At 42.0% G+C, this 23,321-nt stretch overlaps 1 protein-coding gene across 5 annotated transcripts in view; it reads right to left on the bottom strand.

Annotated features, from left to right (window-relative positions):
* Nucleotides 1-23,321, bottom strand: part of MSRB3 (methionine sulfoxide reductase B3) — an 86,383-nt gene that overhangs the window by 55,749 nt on the left and 7,313 nt on the right. Inside the window, exons 1-3 of one of the 5 annotated variants that reach the window (XM_040596140.1) lie at nucleotides 17,477-17,539; nucleotides 13,110-13,232; nucleotides 11,025-11,151 (exon numbers count right to left, since the gene is read on the bottom strand). In XM_040596140.1, the coding sequence (XP_040452074.1) occupies nucleotides 11,025-11,100 (76 nt within the window). In that variant the 5' untranslated portion in view covers nucleotides 11,101-11,151; nucleotides 13,110-13,232; nucleotides 17,477-17,539. Of the gene's footprint in view, nucleotides 1-11,024; nucleotides 11,152-13,109; nucleotides 13,233-15,387; nucleotides 15,457-17,476; nucleotides 17,540-23,321 lie in introns of those variants that run through there. The other 4 variants (XM_040596138.1, XM_040596139.1, XM_040596137.1 and 1 more) reach the window with 4 other exon arrangements.

Genomic DNA, 23,321 nt, shown 5'->3' with positions numbered 1-23,321 from the left:
AGGAAATATGTTGGTCCACCCTCACAATTCAAGAACAGCCCTATTCAAATAATTGCAGTCATTATTTAACTGCTAGCAAAAAAAAAAAAAAAAAGAAAAAAAGAAAAGAAAAAAAGAAAAAGGCAGCTCAGTAAATTGATTGCACTATTTCTTTATTGCCAAAGAGCGAAGGAGGTAAAGCAAGACTCACCCTTGACTGCAGAGGATGTAAGGATACATTTTTTGAAATAGCACTGGCCTACAAGCCTCAATAAAATGCAATGAATCCTAAAAATTACTGGATGAGATTCTAGGAATACTGTCCTTTGGTTAGGAAAAAAATTACATGCAAGAGGGACAAAAGTGCTCAACTTGGGAGTAGAAGACTGTCTGCTTCCATTTTTTCAACTGTTCCTTTATGGCATATATGTCTGCTACATTCAAGCCAACCATCTGTATCTTGAGGGGGGACAATATAAAGCTACACAAATTTATGCCAAATATGACAGAAACTGCCATGAGTAATGCAGCTGTTACTATACTCATTATTCAAGTGGAGAATAAAGGTGCAGGCTGACCACCTTCCCTGGTCTGGTTCCCCAAAGAAGGAACGAGGTATGGGCTGTGGAAAGGGTTCCCAGAGAGGCAACAAACTTCAGCAACTCAGGCATAAAGGCAGGCTCACAGTTCATTTGCAAATCATACAGTTCAAGGCAGATGGGAAAAAAGGTCATCAGTTTTACAAATAGGATGACATCAGTGTGATTACATTAAAGGTGAGACTAAATTAAATACACGGTGAGAATAACAGAGTCTGGACTCATTGGATCTATATTAGGACTCTGGATTGGATCTTACTTGTGCTGTGGAGGTGATGCTCTCAGCAATGGCATTTAGAAGAGTCCAGGACAGCTATGTTCCTAACTCCAGTTAGATCCCACTGTTCAGAGAGGTGAATGCCAGCCTACAAGGGCAGGCAAAATTCCCTTTACATTCCACTGCAGGATTGGAGGCCAGATTAAATCTCTCTAATCAGCACACTTCAATGCCTTCATTTGGGTCGGTGCTCATTAGAAGAGCGGTGCACAGGCAACTGTTCCACAAATAGGCATCCGCGTTTCCACTTGAGGCCACCTGTCTTCAGCCTTCTGCCAACAGTTACAGCAGTGCTAAAAGCTGTTAAGATCCTGGAGCAGGATGGAAGGCTTTGCGAAGAAAAGGCCAGGCTCACAAATCTTAATGCATAAACATAAAATAAAAGCTGAGGAGGGTGAAACAAACACCAGCTGAAACTCTTTTGGAGCCTTCAGAGCATTCCTGTGCTTAGGAATGGCTTTTCTGAAAAGCAACGCAATGCACACTGACATTTACTGTTCACCTGCAGACTACAGGCTGTTCAGCTCTGGAGTCCTCCTCTGTACGAATGAAGTGAACAGAAAGTATTTTCTGGGTGTTGACCTGATAATGAAGACATTAAGCATCTCACCTCACATAAAAATTCCAGTTTCAAACTGACCTTTTCAAATCTGTGATTCCTAACAGAGGCGCGTGCCATTTCCTTCCATGTGAGTAATCACAAGAAAACTAGCAACAAGTTACCTCCCTACAGATCGACACAAGTTAGCAGACCATTACTGCTCACCCCGGGGTCCTTCCCCTGCTCCAGCACGCTGGAGGGTGGCAATTAGTGTCTGACATGCCCCAAAATACGGTGGCATTTTGCCTGACGCTTTTCCTTCTTCAGATAGTCTTTTGAGCCATTCTAATGATTTTCTCTTACGATTTTTTTGCTTCCCATCACTGAAATTAACTCAACATTTCAACTGTGTGGAAGACAGAGCATACATTTTCCCCCTTCTGTGTATGCTTATGTTCCACTAGCATTAATGGACATTACAGTCACGCATTGAGCACACACCATTAAGACTTCCTGAATTAAATACAGCAAGATCAAATGTTCCAGCAGAGCACAGCCATATTATACATTGGGCTTCTAGCTCTCAGTACCACTTCTTTAATATACCCAAGCAGTTTTTTAGGGGCCTTCCAGCACATTTTACTATTTGTATTCCACCCCAGCCCCAATCCTGCAATCCTGTGACCTGTGTGGGCAGACCCTTGGGAATACGTGGAGCTCCAACAACTACATAAGGGTCTACGAATGTACATCAGATTACAGGATCTAGCTCTAAGTATATGTCTCTCTGCTTCCCAAAACCTGTCCCCTCAGAAATGGGTCATACCTTAGCCATCAATGGTAACTTATCTCAAACTGACATTAAGAGGAATCCTGCAAGGTTAAAAAACATTTGCATACATTTCTTTAAATAAATATCCTTTTGTATGCTATTGCTGACAGCATTATTAAAAGCAGAATCTCTCATTTTTATTATTTCAAATTTAATTTACACAGTTTATGCGTCTTGTTTACAGTTTTGCCTCTCCCTCTGCTTAGGAAAAGGCAAGCACACAACTCTCTCTTTCACTTCTGTTTAGTCTGGTCTCTGCAGCCCTTAGTCCGCAACCCTGGGAGAACACCGCAGTGTCCTCTCACTGCAAACAAGCCAGGAACTGTCCCTCTAGTCTAAAAAAGAACAACTCTCAAAAATTCAAATTGATGCAAACAGTTCTATTAGCTTGTAACTTGAAAAAGACTGTTTTACAAAACCTGTATTTGACGTGATAGATTTTTTTTTCAATCCCATCACAAGCCATTTTAAATTACCTAAGCATGCTGCTGACTAGGATAGATGGTGAAAAGAACTCTGAAATGTTGGGGGGTCAAGTTTAAATAAAATCCAAACTTCATCACTAAAAAAACACTGTAAAAGTTTTACACATTCAAAAACAGATCTGTGTTTCTTCTCTGAGGGATGTCTCCTTTGCTTTCTTGCTGTAGGTAGCTAACTCCCACCCATTGTTGAAATACCATTCACAGTTTCATGCAAGCGTTGGGAGTAATGGAGTGAAGACCATTTCCACTATATTTTGCATTAAAAATCCAAAAGTCAGGTATGAGGACAACAGTTACAATTTTGGGTCAAATACTGTCTTAAAAGAACAATGCCTCAAAATAAACTGTGTTTAAAAAGAAATATTTACTTAGCACTCAGGAGTGTCACATGGCCACAAGCAAAGGGCAAGCCCCTTCGCAAATTTGTAAGTTTCCCATGCAATCAAGGAACAGAGCCGTCAGGTTTATTTTTTCCATCTGGTCATTAGCATGGCTCATGTTTTATATAAATGTATGTATTCTAAGTCACTGTCAGAGATCTCCCGTGTAAGACAGCAAATTTCTCAAGCGTTAAAAAAATATCCCCCGAACTCCCAACTAACGCATCTCCTCTATGCACTCATTTTCTTTTCAAAGAAAGTAGTACTGGAACGCCAGTGGTCCTGGGACAGGGAGCATCTATGGGAACAGAAGCTGCCTTGTTGCTTCTGCAGGTCTGCAAGCGTCTTTGCAGCAGGTTACATGGCCAAGGTAGCCACACAAGCCAAAGAGACATTCCCTGGAAAAGAAATCTGAACCTGCCTCCCCTCCCCGTGAATGTAAAAAACACTTAACAAAAGACTGAAGTGTTTTGCATAGTGGGGAAGGGGGAAAGAAAAGCAGCTCCGTTTGTCCTCCCCAGGGATGTCTACTTTACTTCCTTATCTCATGTTAATAAATAAATGTCACTACCAACCACAATCTCGGTCTCACAGCCTTTCCAAATTATAACCACTGAGGACTCCACCATGACCCTGTGCTGGCTGGTGGAGGTGAAGACAGCTTCCCCTGGGGCTTTGAGCTATCATCTTCACCAGTACTACAGCAACGGCAGCATGTGGCTGCTCAGCAGAGGTTGGTGAATAGAAGCACCTTTAATTAAGTGGAGCAAAAGCTCATTATGTTATAAACTGCCACTTTTATTACCCTTTCTGCTGAGATGGCCAAAGACAGAGTGCATGGGGCAGCTGACCTATTTGCCTTACTCTCAGATGCAAACCAGGAAGACAAGATCAAGATCTATTGGTACAGCGGTGGAGGGGGGAACATTTATGATGATGGATTTCTCTTCCTCTCTCCCCTAACTGATACAGGGAGTTTTGTTTTGCTTATATGATCCTAGCACCTTTCACAGGCACTACATTTGTATAAATTAAAAACAAGAAATGCAGAGACACTGAGCACTCTGTATCTGGTCAGTAGATTTCTGTCAGAATCAATAAAAGAGTGCACAACATACGGAAAGGCATTTTATTAACAGCAGAATTAAGCTGAATTTAATGAGTGCTTTATGCTACCTTTTGCATTTTAAATACTTCAGTAAGCCGTCAAAATAAGTTTATTCACACTGCTTTAATAAAGATTTAACCCTGCAGCAGAAACAATTAAAAAGTCAGTATTTGCCAGCAGTTACCACAGTGGTATGTAGCCTACTGTGGCATTCAGGCTGTTGCTAAATCCTCCTGCTGCTTCCTCCACAATAGTGATGTGTGGCCTGCGAAATGAGCACTGCGTTTCAAGAATCAAGGTGCCGCAATCTATACTTAGGATGGGGGTAGAGGAAAGGAGCAGGGTGGGAGGAGGTCTTTCTTCTCCCGTTCCCCACAACAGCCCCGATCTGGCCCCCTGCAAAACTTGGTCTGTCTCCAGCTGCTCAGGAACCCTTTTAGCAAAGACACAAGCAGGCACAGACTGCTCCATGGCCTTTCATCCCACATCTCCAAGCACTGAGGGGCATACCCAGCATGAGGACAGGAACAGCTGGAACATGCTGTGCTCCAGCCGTGGCCACCATGGAATACACTGTAGCCCCCCCTCCCCTCTCAACCTGCTTCAGGACTTATGGCAGAGAAATGGCCAAAAAGGTTAGTAACTGCCAACTTCTTTCCCTAGCGGGCCTTCTGGACTTCCTTGTGCTTCTGTGAAAGTCAGCCATGCTTTATGGGTCAGGAAGATGGGGTCAAGCCCTATAAAAGGGCTTTAAAGAGGACTCGATCGAGCCCCTCCCCACTCTGCCCTCCTTGGGACTCCTTGACCTGGGCCAGAGCATTGAGCAGGAGCCTGCAGTGCACAAAGCTGCCAGCAGCTACCATTCCACAGGAACCTCTCCTCCAGCTGGAGCAGGGGGCACCTTCATACCCGAGGCATGCACCCCTTCCCAACAGAGCTTCTTTCGAAGGAAATCATGAAATGAGACACATGTTTAGCTTGTAACTAAGAACAAAAATTTTCTGCTTCTTAGCCATCTCTGGAACACAATTCCTGGAATTTCCCCCCAGCTCACGATCTGTGCTGTAGCAACCTGTGGTTAACCTAACAGCTATGTTACGGTCATGTTTGTGTTTCTGGTGCCCAGTCCACACTCTAGACTCACTCAATGTACCATCAAATTCCAGGCTTATACACCCCCTAAGTGACCCCCTGGATCATCTCCTCCATCACTTCCCAACATACTCTTACTGACTTTAGGGTACACATTCCCACCTTGCACCTTTTCTTGCTTGCCCTCCCTCAGCTTAGCAATACATACGATCTCCTTCCCTTTTGTGGGCTATCATTCCTCCTTTACATCACATTCTTCTCTGCAACCTTCATCATGTATTCCTCAAAGGACAAAGCCTAGGGTTGCTTTGAAGGGAAAACAGTGAAGGCAGACCTTAAAGGACTTCTCAGACCTCCTGTTATAAACAGTCAGTCCAAACCCCAAAAAAGTAGCTTTTCACAGAAGACTTTAAAAGACAGAAACACTGTCAGTGCTGAACCTTCATCTTTTCCATACACAACTAAGCAAAAAATGCAGTAAGCCTGAGCTGCAGAGGGCACAGGAAATTTATGAGCTCCCAGAATTAAAACATTCCTGCAAGAAGGATAGAAACGGCTTGTGGTGGGTCCTTTATGGGAGCAGGAAGGGAATGCAAATAACCTTAAGAGATCCATCAGGGAACACATTAAGGAACTGGCTCTGTGCATAGTCTGGGAGCACAAGAAACATCTCATCATCCCTGTGCTACTCAGTGCCAGATCACTGAGGAGCCTCCACCCAGATGAGGCAGAGACAAGCGCCTTCTGTCATGTGAGCAGAGAGAGAGTGCAAAATTCCACCAGAATGAGGAGCTAAGAAGGGGGAAAAAACAGGGTACAAACCCTAGGGTGCAAACAAAAAGGATATATTAACAAAGAGTTTCTGGTCTTCTTTATGATCCCAAGTTTTGTAAGCATCAGAGACAACAAGAGTATTATTCCTGATAAGATATATACAAATAAATTTCATTCTAAACTGTATTAAATAGGACATTCTAGACTAAATAGTAGTGTACAAAAGAAACATTTGTAAATACAGAATAACATTGAATATACTCCCGTTAAGACAGATATATACAAAGGTAATTTTTAAAACCCATTTTGAAGCCATTCCAAAAATATGATAATGTTATGCTCCACTATGATAATACAGCATTCTACTACATGACTAGGAGGCAGACATACACACAGACATTTATATAATAATGACACCTGAACAGCTTCACATGCTATTTGCTGTTGTGCTCACACAGTGCTTGTTTTCAAGACTCTTTTCAAGCATTTATCGAATTCCTTGTAACTGTTGGGAGGTAGTAAACTAGGTAATTTGTAAGAGTGTATTTTAAATTTAAAAATTTATTTATGTTCCAAATTGGTATTTGGATTTTTAAAAACTTTTTAAGCTTTTTAAAAAACTTTAGGTTCATAGAAATTAGTTTTAATTTTTGCCCCTCAGCCAGTTCTGAGGAAGAAGTACATCCAGCTGAGACCTTGTTTGACATATTTAAACCCAGAGCAAATTTTTATGTTCAAGATATAAACCCCAGAAAAAAGGGACTTATAAGGCAAATTACAGGCATTTAACCATAGCCATACTGGTGGTTTTTGCTACACAACATATCAGTCTTACTTTTATTTTCCTTCAGACCATGTGAACAGGTATCTGTAACAGTATGTCTTTGGTGATACACACTACAGGAAGCTATAAGAAAGTTATAACATACATTATGGAAATTGTATTTCTGAACACAGAAACATACAATATGAAACATTTAGACATACTCAAGTCACACAAAATTTGACACCAACTACCATACTTTGAACACATGAGACTAAGTTCTTTTCTAGACTTCTCTTTGTTAAAGCCAGATCTCACAAACACTACACACACAGATAATTTCACTGACACGAGCAGTCTGAGAGTTCAGGGGGACAAATGCATATGAATAACTCATGTATATAACTGTTTGTGAGATCTGCTCCTAAAAGCAATCCTTTATGTTAACAGATTACTACTAAAAATCCAATTTTGAGACCCAGTAATTTTCTGTTCACTAACTTTCCTTTCAAATATATGAAAAGACATTATACTGAAACTTGGAATTAACATGGATTTAATAAAACAAATTTTGAGAAACTATACTACAGTTATAGATATTTACTTAATGAAGACTTACACCATATGCCCAGCACCATCTTAATACAGATGTATTGTAGTTTAATCCTAGAAAAGTATGTTTTCCTACTAGTAGTTATTTTGGTAATTAAACACTTTGCAACAATTTAATATTACCTAGGACTTTATTATTTCATACAGGAAAAAAAAACAAACCTTAAGTCTACCCCTGTAATTTCTTCATCATTACTTTTACTCTAATTTTATAAGCACCATAATTTTCTTTGATCTACAGGAGAGGAAAAGGCAGATCATCTCATGCAAAAAATGTGATGTAAGCAGCACAACATTCAAAGTGTTAAAGAAATACAGGATTTTCTTAAGAAATGAGAACCCGTAATAATTAAAAGACACAGCAAAGCAAAATCAGCTATTTTTTTACTTTACAGCTTGGTGGTCTGCTACAGAAAACATATGTACATGGAATCTGTGTAATCGTTACTTGTATCAGTTACTTGTTGGTATGCACTGAAGCAGCTGAAGTAGTTTTTACATTAAAAGTTTGGGGGGGTTTTGTTGTGGTTTTGGTTTGGTTTTTTTTAAAAGATTTAATTTCTCTGAACTAAATCCTGGCAGGTGCTGTGTACATCCTACATTTCCAAAGAAATTTAGAGCATTCAACTCCAATAAAGTGGGTTCAACAAGCAACACTTCTACATCACGTGAGAGACACAACGGAGCTGTTACCATTACTGGTAATGAAGAAACCTTGAATCAATGTGAAGGTAGTTTGCATACGAGCACATGTTGATGTGATTTCTACCAATGCTTATGCTTTTCTTAAAATACTTGTAAATGTTCATAAGGTCTCAGGATGTATTTTGTGCATGAATGACTCCTAAATGGGAAGCTTTTCATATAGTGCTAGGCGTGCAAAACAGCATATGGTTAGTGCCATCTACCGGGAGTGCCTGCTCATACTCCGACTTCACCATGTCGGCTATAAAAAAATGTTATGGGCAAACCATGCCTAGGTTTGCACATATTGAAACGCTTAGTCCTAACTTCAGACAAAAAATTATTTTAAAAATACAATTTGGGAGAATAGATCTGCACTCCAGGTACTAATATACAAACAGAAAAAGAGCAAGTAAAAACACTTTACTGGCACAACTGATCCAGTGTAACTCAAACGTGCTTATAAAAAGTGTTTCAAAGAAGGTTGCCTCTATTCCAAGATACTTCCTAACATTACTTCGTTCATTTAACTTTTTTTAGGGAAAAAAAATCACTTATTTCTGATCTACAACTTTATATTAAATATAAAGTAAATATTGCATTCTATTACTTTGTTCTTTACAGGAAGTACTATTCCAAGCACAGAAATTGAAAAGATACTTTCATTCAAGTCCTTGTCCTGCAAATATTTAACTGCACAGAGTGTAAAACTGAAAGCCCAATTTACAGCTCTGCCAGCACTTTGTTCCCTTATGCTGAGCGGGTAGGGGTTCCAGAAGGTTAGAAAGTCTCCTTCTGTATGGAGTTTGCCACTGAATTAGGAGACCAAACTGCACAGCATTCCAGACTCGGTGGGCACACAACATAGCGGCATGGTTGCAGAGCTCCAGTTCACACAGAGTGGGTGATGGGAAAGGTCCTAACTCAAAGTGTTATGTTATAAAAACAAAAACACGAAAACTCGGGGTGTTTTCCGTATATTGAAAAGTTAAAGTCACAGTGCATTTGGGGCGTTTAAACAGATGCTGGCTCTAGACCTCGTTCCCATGTATAATTTGATACATGCTATATACTATTTACTTGCAACCCTATCAATACACCACACACAAAAAACCAAACCAAAGGCAAAGCAAGACTATGTTAATTTATAAGCATCTGGGAAATTTAGATTATGGTTAAAATATGTGAGATATGTGATTGTATATTATTCCACTGTTAGCAAATGAGTTTGGTTTTATTATATATAAATACCTACATATCTCTCCCTATATATATCTATAAAGTAGCCAGCCAGTGGAACTTAATCTATTAATGTTTGCATAGTTATGGATCAAAGGGACAGAAATAAACAGTAGTGTTGCGAGCTTTTTATTCCAAAATGTGAGTACTGGATTATGCCAGGAAAACAATCTGACAAAATAGCTAATGTAATGTTTTGCAACATGTACGTAACAGCAAAACCTCCCACAGACTGACTGCGTTTACAGCTGACCAACTGTGAGATCTTTTCAGAGCAGGAACAAAATGGCCAGAAGACCGAGTGCCCCCACTTTAAGGTACACACCAGCCATACGAGCGCACGTCAAAAAGTGCATAATGAGGGCTAAGGAAATTTGCTTGCCCTGTATTTTTAGGATTTTAAATCTGGCTTAGCAGCAATACAACAGGAAACCAAGGTCAGGCTGACACAATGTGCGCTATTCTCTCTCTTCCTCAATATGCGTTTGCAGCTTCTATCTAAGTTAATGGGAGTTTTGTGCACATGTGCGGGGAAACAGAACACAAATGCTGTAAAAACTGGACTCACATTTAGTTCAAATAAAGTGTAATCAGCTTTAGAAAAATCCATCAGCTTGAAAGCTGATGTCTCATCACTAAAAAAAAAAAATCTTTAAAACATCACCTCCATATGCTTGTTAAGTCCAGCTCTGGGAAAAAGTGCTCGTAACCTTTTGTGCCTATATGAACCAGTTGTGAGTGTAGTACAAACACCCAAGCTGGTTCTTTTCTGATGCTTCAAATACTGATTAGCTAGGATTGTATCTTTTTTCTTTGGGTGTCAAGAAAATTCCCAGTAACATTCAAAATCAGCTCAGTGCAGCTTTTATTTTCTCCCACCTAACTATGTACACTGATATTATTGTGCAGACATTAAAGATACTGTTGCTGTTTAAGTGAAACACAAAATACTGAGGTTCAAGGTTTTCATGATACCACCACTTCAGCAACATGGGGTCTTACGGCACCCTTCACAGACCTAATAGTTGAACCAGGACGCTACATGAAAAGTGCAGCTGCATCTGGGCATTACATAGCATGTTTCCATTTATTTATTTAGACAAGTGTCATATAACTAAAGAATATGCTGTCAGAGGAATTAAAGAATTAAGTTTTAAATTCTGCACACTTTTTGTACATAATTTTCAGTGCAACATATTTGATTTATAATAAAAATGTAAAAAGGGACACATGGAGTGTAACTATAGTATACTGCTAAAGATTTCTGAAAATATTTTTAAGTCCTGTGATTTAATAGCAATCAATATGCTAAATTCTTTTATGCATCTTTTAAAAAAATTGTAAATTCCATGTAATAAATAATATTCAGTTTAATTCCACTACTTTTGTCAAGAACAAGGAAAGTAACGTAAAATTTAAGAGAGAATAGTTGGACAAGTCAGACAGCATTTCCAAGCATCCTAAAATCTCAGCCGTGAAAACCCTCTCAACCCAGTGACTTTCACAAAAAAAAAAAAAAAAAAAGCAAACAAACTTCTGGTTCAAAGGTAAATTTAAACAAACCAGAGCAGCCCACAGCACACCGTTTCCTGCAGCAGAGACACCCATTCCTAAAAGGGCCTTCATTACGCATGACACAACAAGCAGCACCCATTCAACCTGAGGGAAGCCCACAGGCTCGCAGGGCCACTGGCTGGCTCTTTGTCACCAAATGCAGCAGGTTGAATGCAGACATCACTGTGATATCCTCACCAACAAAACCAGAGGCAAAGAACAGGGGCAAGAGCTGAGTAGGGAAGAAAAAGAAAAAAAAAAAAAGAAAAAAAAATGAGAACAAATTAAAACATCAAAAATGTTAAGATACATTCACAGAAAAAAACAATGCTTACAATTTTATGAGACCACCACATGGGAGCACAATTCTAAATGCAGTTAGTACATTTAGCACATTTCCGATACCCTCCCCCATAACATTTTGGTATCTATTACATAATATTCAGTGAAACAACTTTCTATGCTACCAAGTGAGTGGGAAGGGGCATTCTTATAGGGGGCATTCCCAACAGCTGCTTTAGATGCCCAACTGAGAGCAACTCGGGGTACAACCTAAGTGGTCACTAGCGCAGAGATACTAAGGGAGAAACCTCAGGGCCTCACCTAGATAGCAGGAATCCCGCTTTGAACACCCAGGAATGTCAGGCAGCTCAAACGTGCAGGCCTTTTCTGTTTATGTTATTTAAAACAAAATCACACACCATAACATTTCTGAATGGTGAATGCTGGAAACCAGTCATTGCTAAAAATTGCTTGTTTGAGGAACGTGACATTTCATTGCAATAAACTTGCCAGATATCTTAAAACCATGACTTTTTTTTTTTTTTTTTTTAATTTTTTAAAGACAGGAAATAATTCGCATTGTAAACTGTCCATGAGATATATTTAAACAATTTTCCGGGCAGTTTAAATATAGCAAACAGAGAGATGGCAGCCGCGAGATTTTCTTTTAGAAGGATGTAACGCATGAATACTAACTGCTTCATTCACCCTGCGGCGGGAAAGAGGCAACGCAGCTGCGTTAAAGCCCGGTCACTCATAGCCGCAGCGCGCATCAGAAGATTACGTGACATCGGGGACGAGAGCCAGCCCCCACCGAAGTCCCAGCGGTTCTGCTGAAAGCAGGATCGGGCCCCAGCAGGCTGCTGAGCTGCGGTGCCCGGCTCCCCTCTCCTCCCAGGTGCCCGTGTGGCAGCAGCGGCGCTGCGGGGTGCGGGTCCCGCCGTGGCCCAGGGCAGGGGCTCCCCCCGGGCCGCCCCACCGCCGGGGGGAAGCTGACCACGGCCTCTGCCCGCACAGCCAGCCCCAGCCCCCAGCCCCAGCCGCACGTATGGCCAGACCAGCGCATGTGACGGGAACGCGCCCGGTTAACGTGCCTGAACTCTGCCCTATCCCAACCGAAGCCGCTACGACCCCCAAGCGCCTCTGTGCGGCGCGACGGCGGCAACGGGGCGCGGGCGCCGCACGGCGGGCAGCCCGGGAGGGCCGCTGCACAGGCACACACATGTCCTTGTCACGAGTGGCTGCGGAGCTGCTTAGAAAAGAAAAAAGGACAAACCGCCTCCCGAGCAGACCGACGGCTAATAAAAGACCAGAGGGCTGCATGCGGCCCCGCCACACGCTCGCACCGGCGCTGCCCGCGCCCCTCTCCGCGCGGCGCCAGCAGCGGCCCCGGACGCCCCGCCCCCTGCCCGCGCAGAGCGGCGCCGCCTGGCGGCCCCGGCCCGGCACCGCTCGGCCCCCGCCGCGGCCCCGCCGTTAGGCGGCGGCTGCCCCCGGCCGCCATTACACCCGGGCCACAGGCCGCTCGCGGGGCTTCGTGAGCGCCGGGCTCCGGCGAAACGCTCAGCAGCGTGGCTTTCGGGAGCGGGCGTTTCAGAGCCGCAGCACCGAGGGCCATTCCGCAGGCCCGCACGCCGCGGGAGGGGGAGCGGGCACACCGACCCTAGGCGGCCAGGTCTCTGCCGCCCCCGGCCATACAACCCCCCGGCGCCGTCAGGAAGCCCCCGGCGGCGGCAGGGGCAGGCACCCGCCAGCACGGCACAGAGGTGGCGCGACACGCCCCGCCACCTTCCCCTGGTGGCTCCGGCGGCCCAGCTGCCGCCCCCTCCCCGGTGCCGGGCTGACCTCCCTGCTCTCCTCCCTCCGCACCCCGGCTCCCTCAAGTGTAAACAGTTTAAAGGAAATTACCTGAAATTCCCGAGGATTATAAAATAGATCCTGACCTCTTGAAAATGCCGAGTATTTCAGCGTTCACCGAAATGTTCTTATTTAGTCTCAAGGATTCATAAAGGCTCGGAGGATATATAAGTCCTAAAAGCCCAATAAAATATAACTGAGCGTTCATGAAAGTACTTTATTGCAGTTAACATACTTTATTCTTTTATTGCTGACATTTTGATCGCTATTTTCATTTGCTCGGTACGTTGCAGCAATGCCCGGTAGTTTGGCGCAGGAGGGGCCCTCGGGTGCCAAGCCCCGCACGCACGCGAAGCCCCGCAGCGGGAGCCCACCGGCCCGGGTGAGCACCGCGCCTGAGGAACCCACACAGAGCGCAAAGCCAAACGCAACGCAGTTAGCACACTTGGTGTGGAAGGGCTTCACCCCTGCCCGCCCGTTCCAGAGAGCAGGCTGGGGATGAATGACGGTAACATTGCTGTGACGGGCTAAGCTCTCTCCTCAGCTCCTCCTGCAGCGGGTGCAAGCTTGGCCACAGCCTGCAACCGTTTGTGTCTCAGATTTCTCGAACGGTGACAGACAAAGCAAAACAAGAAACATGGGAAGAAAACACCATCCTGGAAATACCACTGCGGGTGGTTCAAATTCCCGTACCGTGCACACCCAGACCTTTCCAGGTTAAGCAAAGACCCCATGCTGGTGCTGGAGGCGCTGGCCTCAGCCTGGAGGGAACCTATCTGGGCTGGCACAGCAGCCCACCTCACCAGTGCTGGGGCCAAGCGGCCTGGGGGATGGCACCATGCTAATGCAACTGTCCTGTGCTTGAGCCATGGCGAGTACTGCAGCGTTGCACCCCCACCACGCAGACCTGTCACCCCACCACCACCTTTATTACAGCACTGCAACAGGCCACTTTTATGGCGGGATAGATGCTCCACGAAGACATCTGAGCAAAACTCACAATCCAGAGGAGGGGATGATGGTTTTTTATGTGACATCTTGTTTTTGTTGTTTGGTGGGCCACAGTTTTTTTGAAACGTGCTGCTTGCTGCGCTGCCTGCAAAACCCAGGAGACCGCTGCGACCTCTTGGAGCCCTTTCACTCCACTAAACTCTTTAACCTGGCACAACATGGGCCAGTGTGGATCTTTCATCTGTCTGGCTCTTGTAAGATGGACACTATGCTGAGAGATAGCTTGTAAATCTTATAAATATAGAGCATACAAATACAGCAGTAACTGTCATTCATTAGGTGGGCTTCGGGAGCCTTTTGCTAGGACAATACACATTTTAACTCCAGGATAAGCCTTCCTTTTAGGATGCTGATAACCTAATGTTGGCATATGATGAAGTACTGCCAGCTTTCAAGAGCTTCTATATTGCCAATTGCAAATGTTCAGAAATCACAAGAAATGTGATTCATTAAAAGTAATGTAGGGGGTCTATCAAATTTGTCCTTCAGAAATTAAGAACTCTGTATGTACTCAGGTTATGTTTTCTCAACCTCTGGCTGCAAGTAGAGAAGTTTCTTTGGAAGAGGGACAACTTGAGAGATTAAATTCTGGTATCATCACATGTTGCTTTTAGAAGTTGTAAGGGAAACACCAAGAATCTCAGGAGCTGATAACATTACTGGTTTAAGTTTTTCCATAGTCAGTGTTTTTCCTGACAACTCAGGTCTAGAACTCCTAAAATTACACAAGAATCCCAGCTCTCACAAGAAAAATGTGAAGTTTTAGCCCTCTACAAGTAAGTAAAAACACCCCACACATTCTTAAGGGAACCATCTTTTTTTTCTTGCCCCAATAATGAGACCTTAGTAGTGTGAGGCTTCAACTTTTTTTTTTTCAATTTCCTCCCCCCACCCCCAAGTCTCTGACCCCATTTGAAGGGCAGGAAACAATTAGAGATAGATACACAGTAGCCAGAGCGCCATGCTCTTGTCAGGAATTTCTGTGTCACTGGAAAAAGCAAAGAGCAAAAATATTGCCACACTGGAGAAACCCAAACAACCAGAAGTTAGAAGACAGTAAAGACCTGTGAGTCTGCTATACTGAAGTGTTACATTAACAGTTTAATTTTAATCAATATTTGTTTGTTAAGTTTCTCCAGTCCAGCAGTAAGTTCAAACAGTTGTTTTGCAAAGGTTTTATGTATTTATTTATTCTGACATAGATCAAATTATAACCAAATGTTTCACTGATAAAGCTTAGTGGAATATTTAATATATACTTTTTTTTTTCTCCCAGCTCAGCATTTGGATTTTTTTTATTTATTTGGCTTTTGCTCACCTAAAGCTGCTGCCAGTCAGACTCAGCAGACAGAACAGAGCAACCACCGGGCACTGCAGGAACAAGAAGTGCAGCCTAGAGAGAACCACGTGAGCAAATATTTCAGTATATCATGGATCTCTGTGTCTAAACAGTTATTTACTCTCTAGTCATTTTCCCTTAACACATCCTCTGCTAATTCCAAAGCCCTTGGTCTCTCCTGCTCCTCACGTTGCACTTGGTATTTTTTAGGGACTTTGCTGTTTGTGGTAAATGTCTTAGGTTTGTCTTGGTGTGTGCTAAGGTGGGGATAAAGGCAATGTTTAATAGCTTATAAGGAGATGTTTAAATAGGGTCTGATCCAATAACCATCACCAAGCTGCCAGCTGGGGCAGGAGACTAGAACACAGGAAAACATTTCAGCAGGGGGATGAGGACTGCCAGTTATTTATCAAAGAAAGGAGAAGGGAAGAATTCCAGTTCCCCCTTCCAATCCAAGAAGACCTCTGATCCTGAAACTTGCACCCACTGCAGCGCACGAAGTATTCTCATAACCTTTCTGTCCCGGCCTCCCAACAGCCTGCTAGAACCATGGGGAGGCAGCCTTCAGCCCTCAAAAAAAGCATACATCCTGTGAATATGTATTTGTGCTTTATAATTATATTTTTAGACAGCTGCATGCTTCAATGCATTGTACTGTATTTGAAGCACTCAGCACAAAATTGTAAAGATAATTAACAAAACCTTTGGAAATTCACCTTTAAAGAGAGATTTTATGCTCTGGATTTTCATGTGCTTGTACATCCACTGATAATGCAAACCAGGTGCCTTCACAAGTTTGTGATTTGCTATTAAAATACCTCACAAAAGCTCACTGTCTGATAAGAGTAAAGTATTCTCATCATTAACAGCTAACAACATGCAGCAAAACATCACCAAGATAATTATAAATATAAGCTTCTCAAACACTTATTGAAGAGGCATAGAACATTCTGAAAGAAACTAATCGTGTCAGCCTTACAGGTCTACAAAAGTACTGTAGTATTTCCACTTGCATGCTTGTCTGCATATTCTTTTTCCTCCCCTCATACAATACTAGCTTCTCAGTTACAGCCACAGAAATCAGAAGTATTAGACCTGAATTCCCACTTCACTTTTAACACTCTCAGTTAAAGCAAGTTCTCCTTAGCTGTTTGTGCTGGAATGTGCAAATGTAGACTGAATGGCAACCCAGTCTACCTTTAGGAAGTTTACATTGTGCCCTGCTAAAAGAGGTAATTACTGCCATACCTTGTAATATTTGAGTGGAAACTCAGGAAACCTCAAGCTTTGAACTTGAAGTTAGTACCACCATCAGAAAGGAGCCTGAACAGTGAAGTTCAAAATCTTTTTGCTTTCTTGAATTTTACATATTATCTTTTGCTGGACTTTGTTTTTAAACCTTTCCTGTAGCAACTGAGTGTATTTATCATAGAAACTCAAACCTAAGATACACACCCTTCTGCAACACTGAACACACAGTCTAACACGTAACAGATTTTCAAATATTAATTTGGCTAACATACGTTTTAGGATACTGTCAGAACCTGCTACAGATGTTTTAATGGCCCTTACAGGAATGATCATTTGCAGAGGAAACAGAAAAGTGTTTAAATGAGGAGTATATTCAATGTTTCATAACACAAACTATCATGGTTGTCCTTGCACCTGCAGGGCAAGCAGGGCTGGAGGTGGGTGCATGCCTGCCTGGACACACCAAACACAGCACGCACTGCAGCTGATACAGCTCGAGAGGTGCTGGAGGCCCTCCCGGGTCCCACGGCTTCCTCATGGTGCCCACAGGCCAGACCTCTTTCTTCTCCTGTGAAATGGGGTAATACGGGCCAGCCTATTAATGTTACTGATGTATTTTTTTCATATTCTAGCTGAGAAGCTTAAATAGCAGTATCTTCTACATTCAGCATATTAACAGGTGGAATAGAGGAGAAAGAAGAAAAACCTAAAGGTTGAGATCAGACAAAAAAATACAAGAAGTCAGGAAAAGAAGATGAGGAAGGATCACACAGCATGGAAGCATTGCTCTCCCTGTAGTGGGAATGCATATTCTCACCTGCTCACCCTGAGTCCCACTCTGTGATACGCAGTGACAAGCAAAGCCTCAGGAACTAGCCACCCTCCATATTCCATCCTGAGTGTACAAGTTTCCCGCTGAGGTGAATCAGGAGATCTTTTAGGAGTGCAGTCTGAGCTTTATTACCCACACTTTGCTCCTCCATCCAAGACAGATGAGATTCCCACAGTAGATTTCAGATTATCATGCAGGCTAAAGTGATCATCTTTCCAACAAAATAACCATTAACATATTGGGAAATAAATCAACTCTGAAACCTTTGCACACAATTCAAGATAATTTCATTGATTGAGAAAAAAATATGCCAAGTAAGGAGGTAGGGCTCCATATGTCTGTGAGCTTGCACTTATATTAGAATGGTTATCCAGAACAGAAACAAAGATTTATACTTATAAAAGAAAAACACAACAACTGAGCAGAGAACAAAGAGCTATATTTCATTTTCATTTAATCACTGAATTGAGCTATCATCCTCTCTAGCATCAGCTGCCAAAGATGGGAAGCTCACAGCCCCTTACAGGAATACCCCTTTCTGTATGCTGAACTGGCGACTGCATTGCTCCCCTCTCCAGCTAGTGAAAAACCAGTTTGGCAACAAAGAGACTGGTGTGCTGGTGTAACTCAAGCCCAGAGGTGTGTCCAGGGGCCAAATCAAAAAGGCCCAAGACATAAGAGGATAATCAAAACAAAGGGGTTTTTGAAGTTGGTTTCCCTCCCCCCTCCCCCACAAAAAGGGAGAAGGGGAAAAGTGCATTAATGCCTCCCTGTTCTGCACGTGCTCCCATGGAGGAGAGAACTGCAAGGCTGAATTCTTCTTATTTTACCACTAAACATTTGCACACAGAAGGGCAGTGGTACCGGTACCCTCTGAACAGCCGAGGGACATGGCCTCGTACAGTAAGGATGAAGAGGACCTCTGTGCTACACTGAGTACAGGGGGAGGAGGGCGTTAATTGATTCTTCTTTAGGTAATACAAAATTTAAGAGAGTCCTTGCTCAAGGGACTTTGGTTTGGTTTTTAGGGAGGGGTATAAAATGAATGACATTGCCTTAGTGTAGAGACAAGACACTGCAAGCCTTGTGGGCAATGGATGAAATGGGAAAAGTGGAACTGTAAAGAGACAAGAAAAAGCAGAGACAGGCCAAGGAGAGGAAGCGACTAGACAAGTAAGGAGTCCCCAAGCCTAGGACGAAAGAGGATCCTTAGCTAAGGGCAGAAACCAGCAAGTCTCAGCCTTGCAAGTGCTCACACATCTGTCATTTGCAGATTGTTTCCCAATAGTTATGACCGGCAATACTTCCCAAAGGAGAGTAAATATAGGTCAGTTGGGATTTTCCTCCCATCCATTCCTGTTCCTCCCAGATCTGATGCACTAAAATAGCGTGCTGAGCTGCACTTTAATTTTCCCTGACTTGGTAGCCTGCCAAGATACAGCACATTCCTTTTACGGCAGTGAGTTTATAACTACAACGGTCATAAACTACTCTTAAATGGGTCTTTTCCGAGAATCACCATCCTTTCAACATCTTGAAAAATATCTGATCTTTTCCATTCCAGGCAGTCCTCTCCAGCACAGTGAAGATTTAATTGCTTCTGGTGCTCAGATGATGAGATACAAGTGTTCTGGAAATAACCTTTTAATTTAACAATTCCTACTGGCAAGCCCAAAAGCTTTTTGCATTGCTCACCAATATAGAATTAATTTTCAGTACTAAAAGAAAAAAAACAAAGTTTAAAAACTTCTGAGTTACTGCTGTGAATAGACCTATCCAAGAGGTATCCTAGCACCGAAGACATGATACTTATTTTTACTATAAGGTCAGTCTGAGCAGGTATGCTCTCCCTCTCCACCGATATTTGCCTTGTTAAACTTACCAACGCAGCAGAGCTAACAAGCTTTCTATTCTCTCTATTTTTAACTCGGGACAAATCCCATGCATCATTTACCAGAAGGTGGAATACAACTTTCTTTTTTAGCAGTGAACAGAAGCCCTTCAACAGGAATTTCTATTCTGCTTTTCTGAAACAACTTCATTCTAGTTTTTATTTCTCAAAAATACAACTAATTTTGAAGATTAAAGAAATACATAATTTGGAATTTGAGTTCTTTTAAATTTTGTTACACAGTGCTCCGTAACTCAGCAGACTCCTTCCTCAGCTTACAAAGCTTATTTGCTTGGGTAACGATACACAACAGATATGCAATATGAGACGTTTCTCTTAGGTAGAATATCTCATAAAAATGAAGCCAAGAGAAAGCCTCCAGCTGAGAACTGGCATGACTTAACAGAACTTCCAACCTTAAACGTGAAAAGAAGCACACTTTTCAAAAGAACATTGTCTCACTTGTTCCTAAACTGAGACGAGTTAAACCGCCCCACAGCAGTTTGTTCAGTGTGCACTCCTGTCCCACACAGCACAGAGGGGCTGCAGGGTGGGAGGTGTGAAGGAAGCTGCCACTTCTGCTGCACAGAGAAACTGAATTCTGAAACGTCGCAGATGAGTTAAATTTGATGACCCCGTTTTATGAGGCACTGTAAGGAAATGTAGAAATGACACTTCCTAGTCCACTGAAGGAGACAAGGTCCCTGAACACATCAGAGCTAAAACCAGGTTTGGTTTCAACCATGGTTTTGGCCTCTGATTTAATGAGCTCTCAGAGTAAAATCCATATCAGGGAATAAAAAAACCCAAAGAAACAACAAACCCTGCCACAGCAGCAAACTGAAGCATCCTCAATGCAGGATCAAATGCCATGGGGTTATTACAGTGCACATAGGAAATTACCAACAAATAATGAGTAAGCCTACAGCCAACAGATTTCTAAGAGAGTTAAAAATCTTTTAATTGAAAAGGGGTTGGTGCTAGTATCTATCTACATGTATATGCACACAATGTACTATAAATGCCAGGCAACCTACTAGAAAAATAAACTTCTAGTACAAAAGACACACATAGACACACATTCTACCCAGACATCAGCCTGTGTCATTTCATTCAGCATTTCATTCTTCAGCACAAACTATCTGAAAGCTGAATTATTTCCCTGTATATTTATAATTCACTACATGACGAAATATAATTTTTAGATCAGACTAGAACCCAGACCCGAGTATCATCTCATATTTTGTAAAAAAGCTTATGAAGTATTATAAAGAGGTTTTTAAAATTTAGTTAAGATCTCCCTGTGAGCTAGCACAACTGCAGTTCAGACCAATTCAGGTTGGTTAACCGGTTTCTTTTTTTATCATCCCAGCTACAAGGAAAGCATTTTGAGTTAAAGACATCATAGCTGCCAATCTCTCCCCAGCAGTCTCCCTTACATGGAAATTTTCTACGTGGCTTTCTCTAAAAACCAGTACCACTCATCACCACAAAGAGGAGCCATCTCCCTTTCATAAAATTAGATATTACACAGTCTCATGAGTTACCCTTCAAGCAACATCCTTCAAATAACATCCTCAGCACACGGAAGTCTATGCATATGTCAACAGAATAAAAGCACTCTTTGAAAACGTATCTTTGATCACACAGCCTGTTATGCATGCAGAGCAGCCTTGTGAATATACAAGAAAACCTCTGCCTTTTATCCAAAAATAGTTTAAAAAAATTACAGCCTGAAGAAATTCTGATACTGCACAAAAACCATAAAAGAATGGCTCACACACTAACAGTAACATTAACCATCCTAAAACCAACGAACCTTTATGCAGGTGAAAAAAAACTTAAAAGAACCTCTAAACCATACAATAAAATTCCATCAAGTAAAACAGAAATTCTTAAGTCTTCCCTAGTCACAGATGTATTCCGATTTTTATGAATAGCATATGAACAGTAAGAAGATACTACAGCAAAATAATATTTATCTTAATACTTTAAATGTTCTTTGAACTTACAGTACAATCAGATGAGTTAATACTGAATGTCAATGACTGAAAAGTGAGAGAACAAAGAAAACAATTTCTGCCCTAAGAGCAATAACTTTGCTTCAAATATAAAGACTATTTGATTTTAAACCGCTGCCCAAAATGGGTTAATGTAAAAAAAATACTTCTATTTAAATTTCTGTAACACCATTTTCTTAAAACAAGTCTTCACTTGGTTAGGCTATCATTAAGTATATTAATTAGCAAAAAATACATAACTTTACACTAAATTTTCTGCCACTATTGAATAATCAGGATGTGCATCTACCTGTATTTAGGTAATTACAGGGATAAAAGAATTTATTCAGGATTCTCTTTCCTTCTTACAAGAGAAAATGTCCAAAGACAAACTTTTTTTCAATGAAAAATGTTACTTGGAATCTGTGTGAGCTGAATTCCAATTTTCATTTCAGTACAGTTTAAAAATGCAGACACATAATATTTTTTATTCTTATTAAATTTATTTACACTGGATGTGTGGCACAAGCACCTGCACCTCTAGCTATTTTTCAATACACAAGCAAAATAAGTATTAATTCTAGCTAAATATATTACTTTAAATCCTACTTTGATTATTTCCCTTCTCTTTAATTCTCTCTCAAGTGTCCAGAATGCAAAGGCACTTCTTCCACCTCTTTTAATTGACTGAAAATATTTAATAAACCTTATTTTTTTTTCAATCCACATGAGTGGATTGAAAAAAACCTAAACGCATTCCAAAGACAAAACCACTCATCCTATACCCACCAGCTGGACTTGCAGCCACCAGTAACCATTCCAAAGCCTTCTGCACAGCAAGAAGTACTTACCTCGGGGGGTGGGGTGGTGTGGGAAATCAATACTTTCTCCTGCTCTGTTACAATGAGCATATGACAAGGCTAATGTTGGAGTTATCTCCAGGGTCTGCTCCTGTGGCCTCAGCTGTGAGCCACCTGACACACACAGCAGGGTAGGGCACACCACCCAGTTCAGCTCATCTTGTTTGGAGGGTCACGGGGGAAGCAACGCAGCCACCAGCCTTTTGCTAGTTTCAAGGCTTTGTAGTTCAGCTTCCCATCTGGATCAGTATTCTAAGATAAATTTGGAAATTTTCTTTGCATAATCTGTTCTTAAAAGTGACATGCGTTCCACTTCCTTCAGCAGAGGCAGCAGCACAGCACCCACAGGCAGCCCCCTCCTGCCGAAGCCTGCTGTCAGGAGCTTCATTAAGCCTTGCCCCAAAATGCAGTTTGTTTCTGTCCTACTTGGACACACACTACAAAAAAAAGGAAACCCTACACTTAAAACATCAGGAGTCCCTCTTTCTCCTCTTGGTCCTGACATATCACACCGCTCTCACTGACACATCAGAAACACCTTGGCGACTTCAGCCATGCCCCCACGGCATCCTCAGGCCACAGCACAGGACCATTCTCCTCCCACGGTTCACTTCAGCACATCTCAGCGCTGTGTGCAAGCCTTCAGCACCCCTTACCAAAATAAAATTACAAAGAACATACCAGTTAAGGTTTTTTTAAACAGTAATTACTGGTTAGATCCTGATGTATTTGTTCAGTATGTTGTTTTTATAGCATGTATAGAAAGACTCTCATTCCCTTACATTTATATGTGTACTTAAATAGATATTCACAGATAGAACTTATCTAGATGTTTGGAAATTTTATGTAGTTCCTAGGAAAAACAAGTAAGAAAATTAATAAACCAGAAGCTATGTTCAGCTAAGCCCATCTGCAAATTCCGCTGTGACCCAATACAAAGAAAGCAACACACCTAAGAAATTATCAGGTTGGAAATAGGTTGACTTCCCAGATGAACTTTCATGGCAGTATTATTTGAGGGACTTTTAAGAAACAACAAAGGTAATCATCTGAAGTAGTTCCATGTGACTAATTTCAAA

This window comes from Falco naumanni, chromosome 5 (genome assembly GCF_017639655.2).
Source record: "Falco naumanni isolate bFalNau1 chromosome 5, bFalNau1.pat, whole genome shotgun sequence".
Taxonomy (NCBI): domain Eukaryota; kingdom Metazoa; phylum Chordata; class Aves; order Falconiformes; family Falconidae; genus Falco; species Falco naumanni.
The sequence above is the reverse complement of the archived record's forward strand: the minus strand, read 5'-3'. Positions and strand labels throughout refer to the sequence as shown.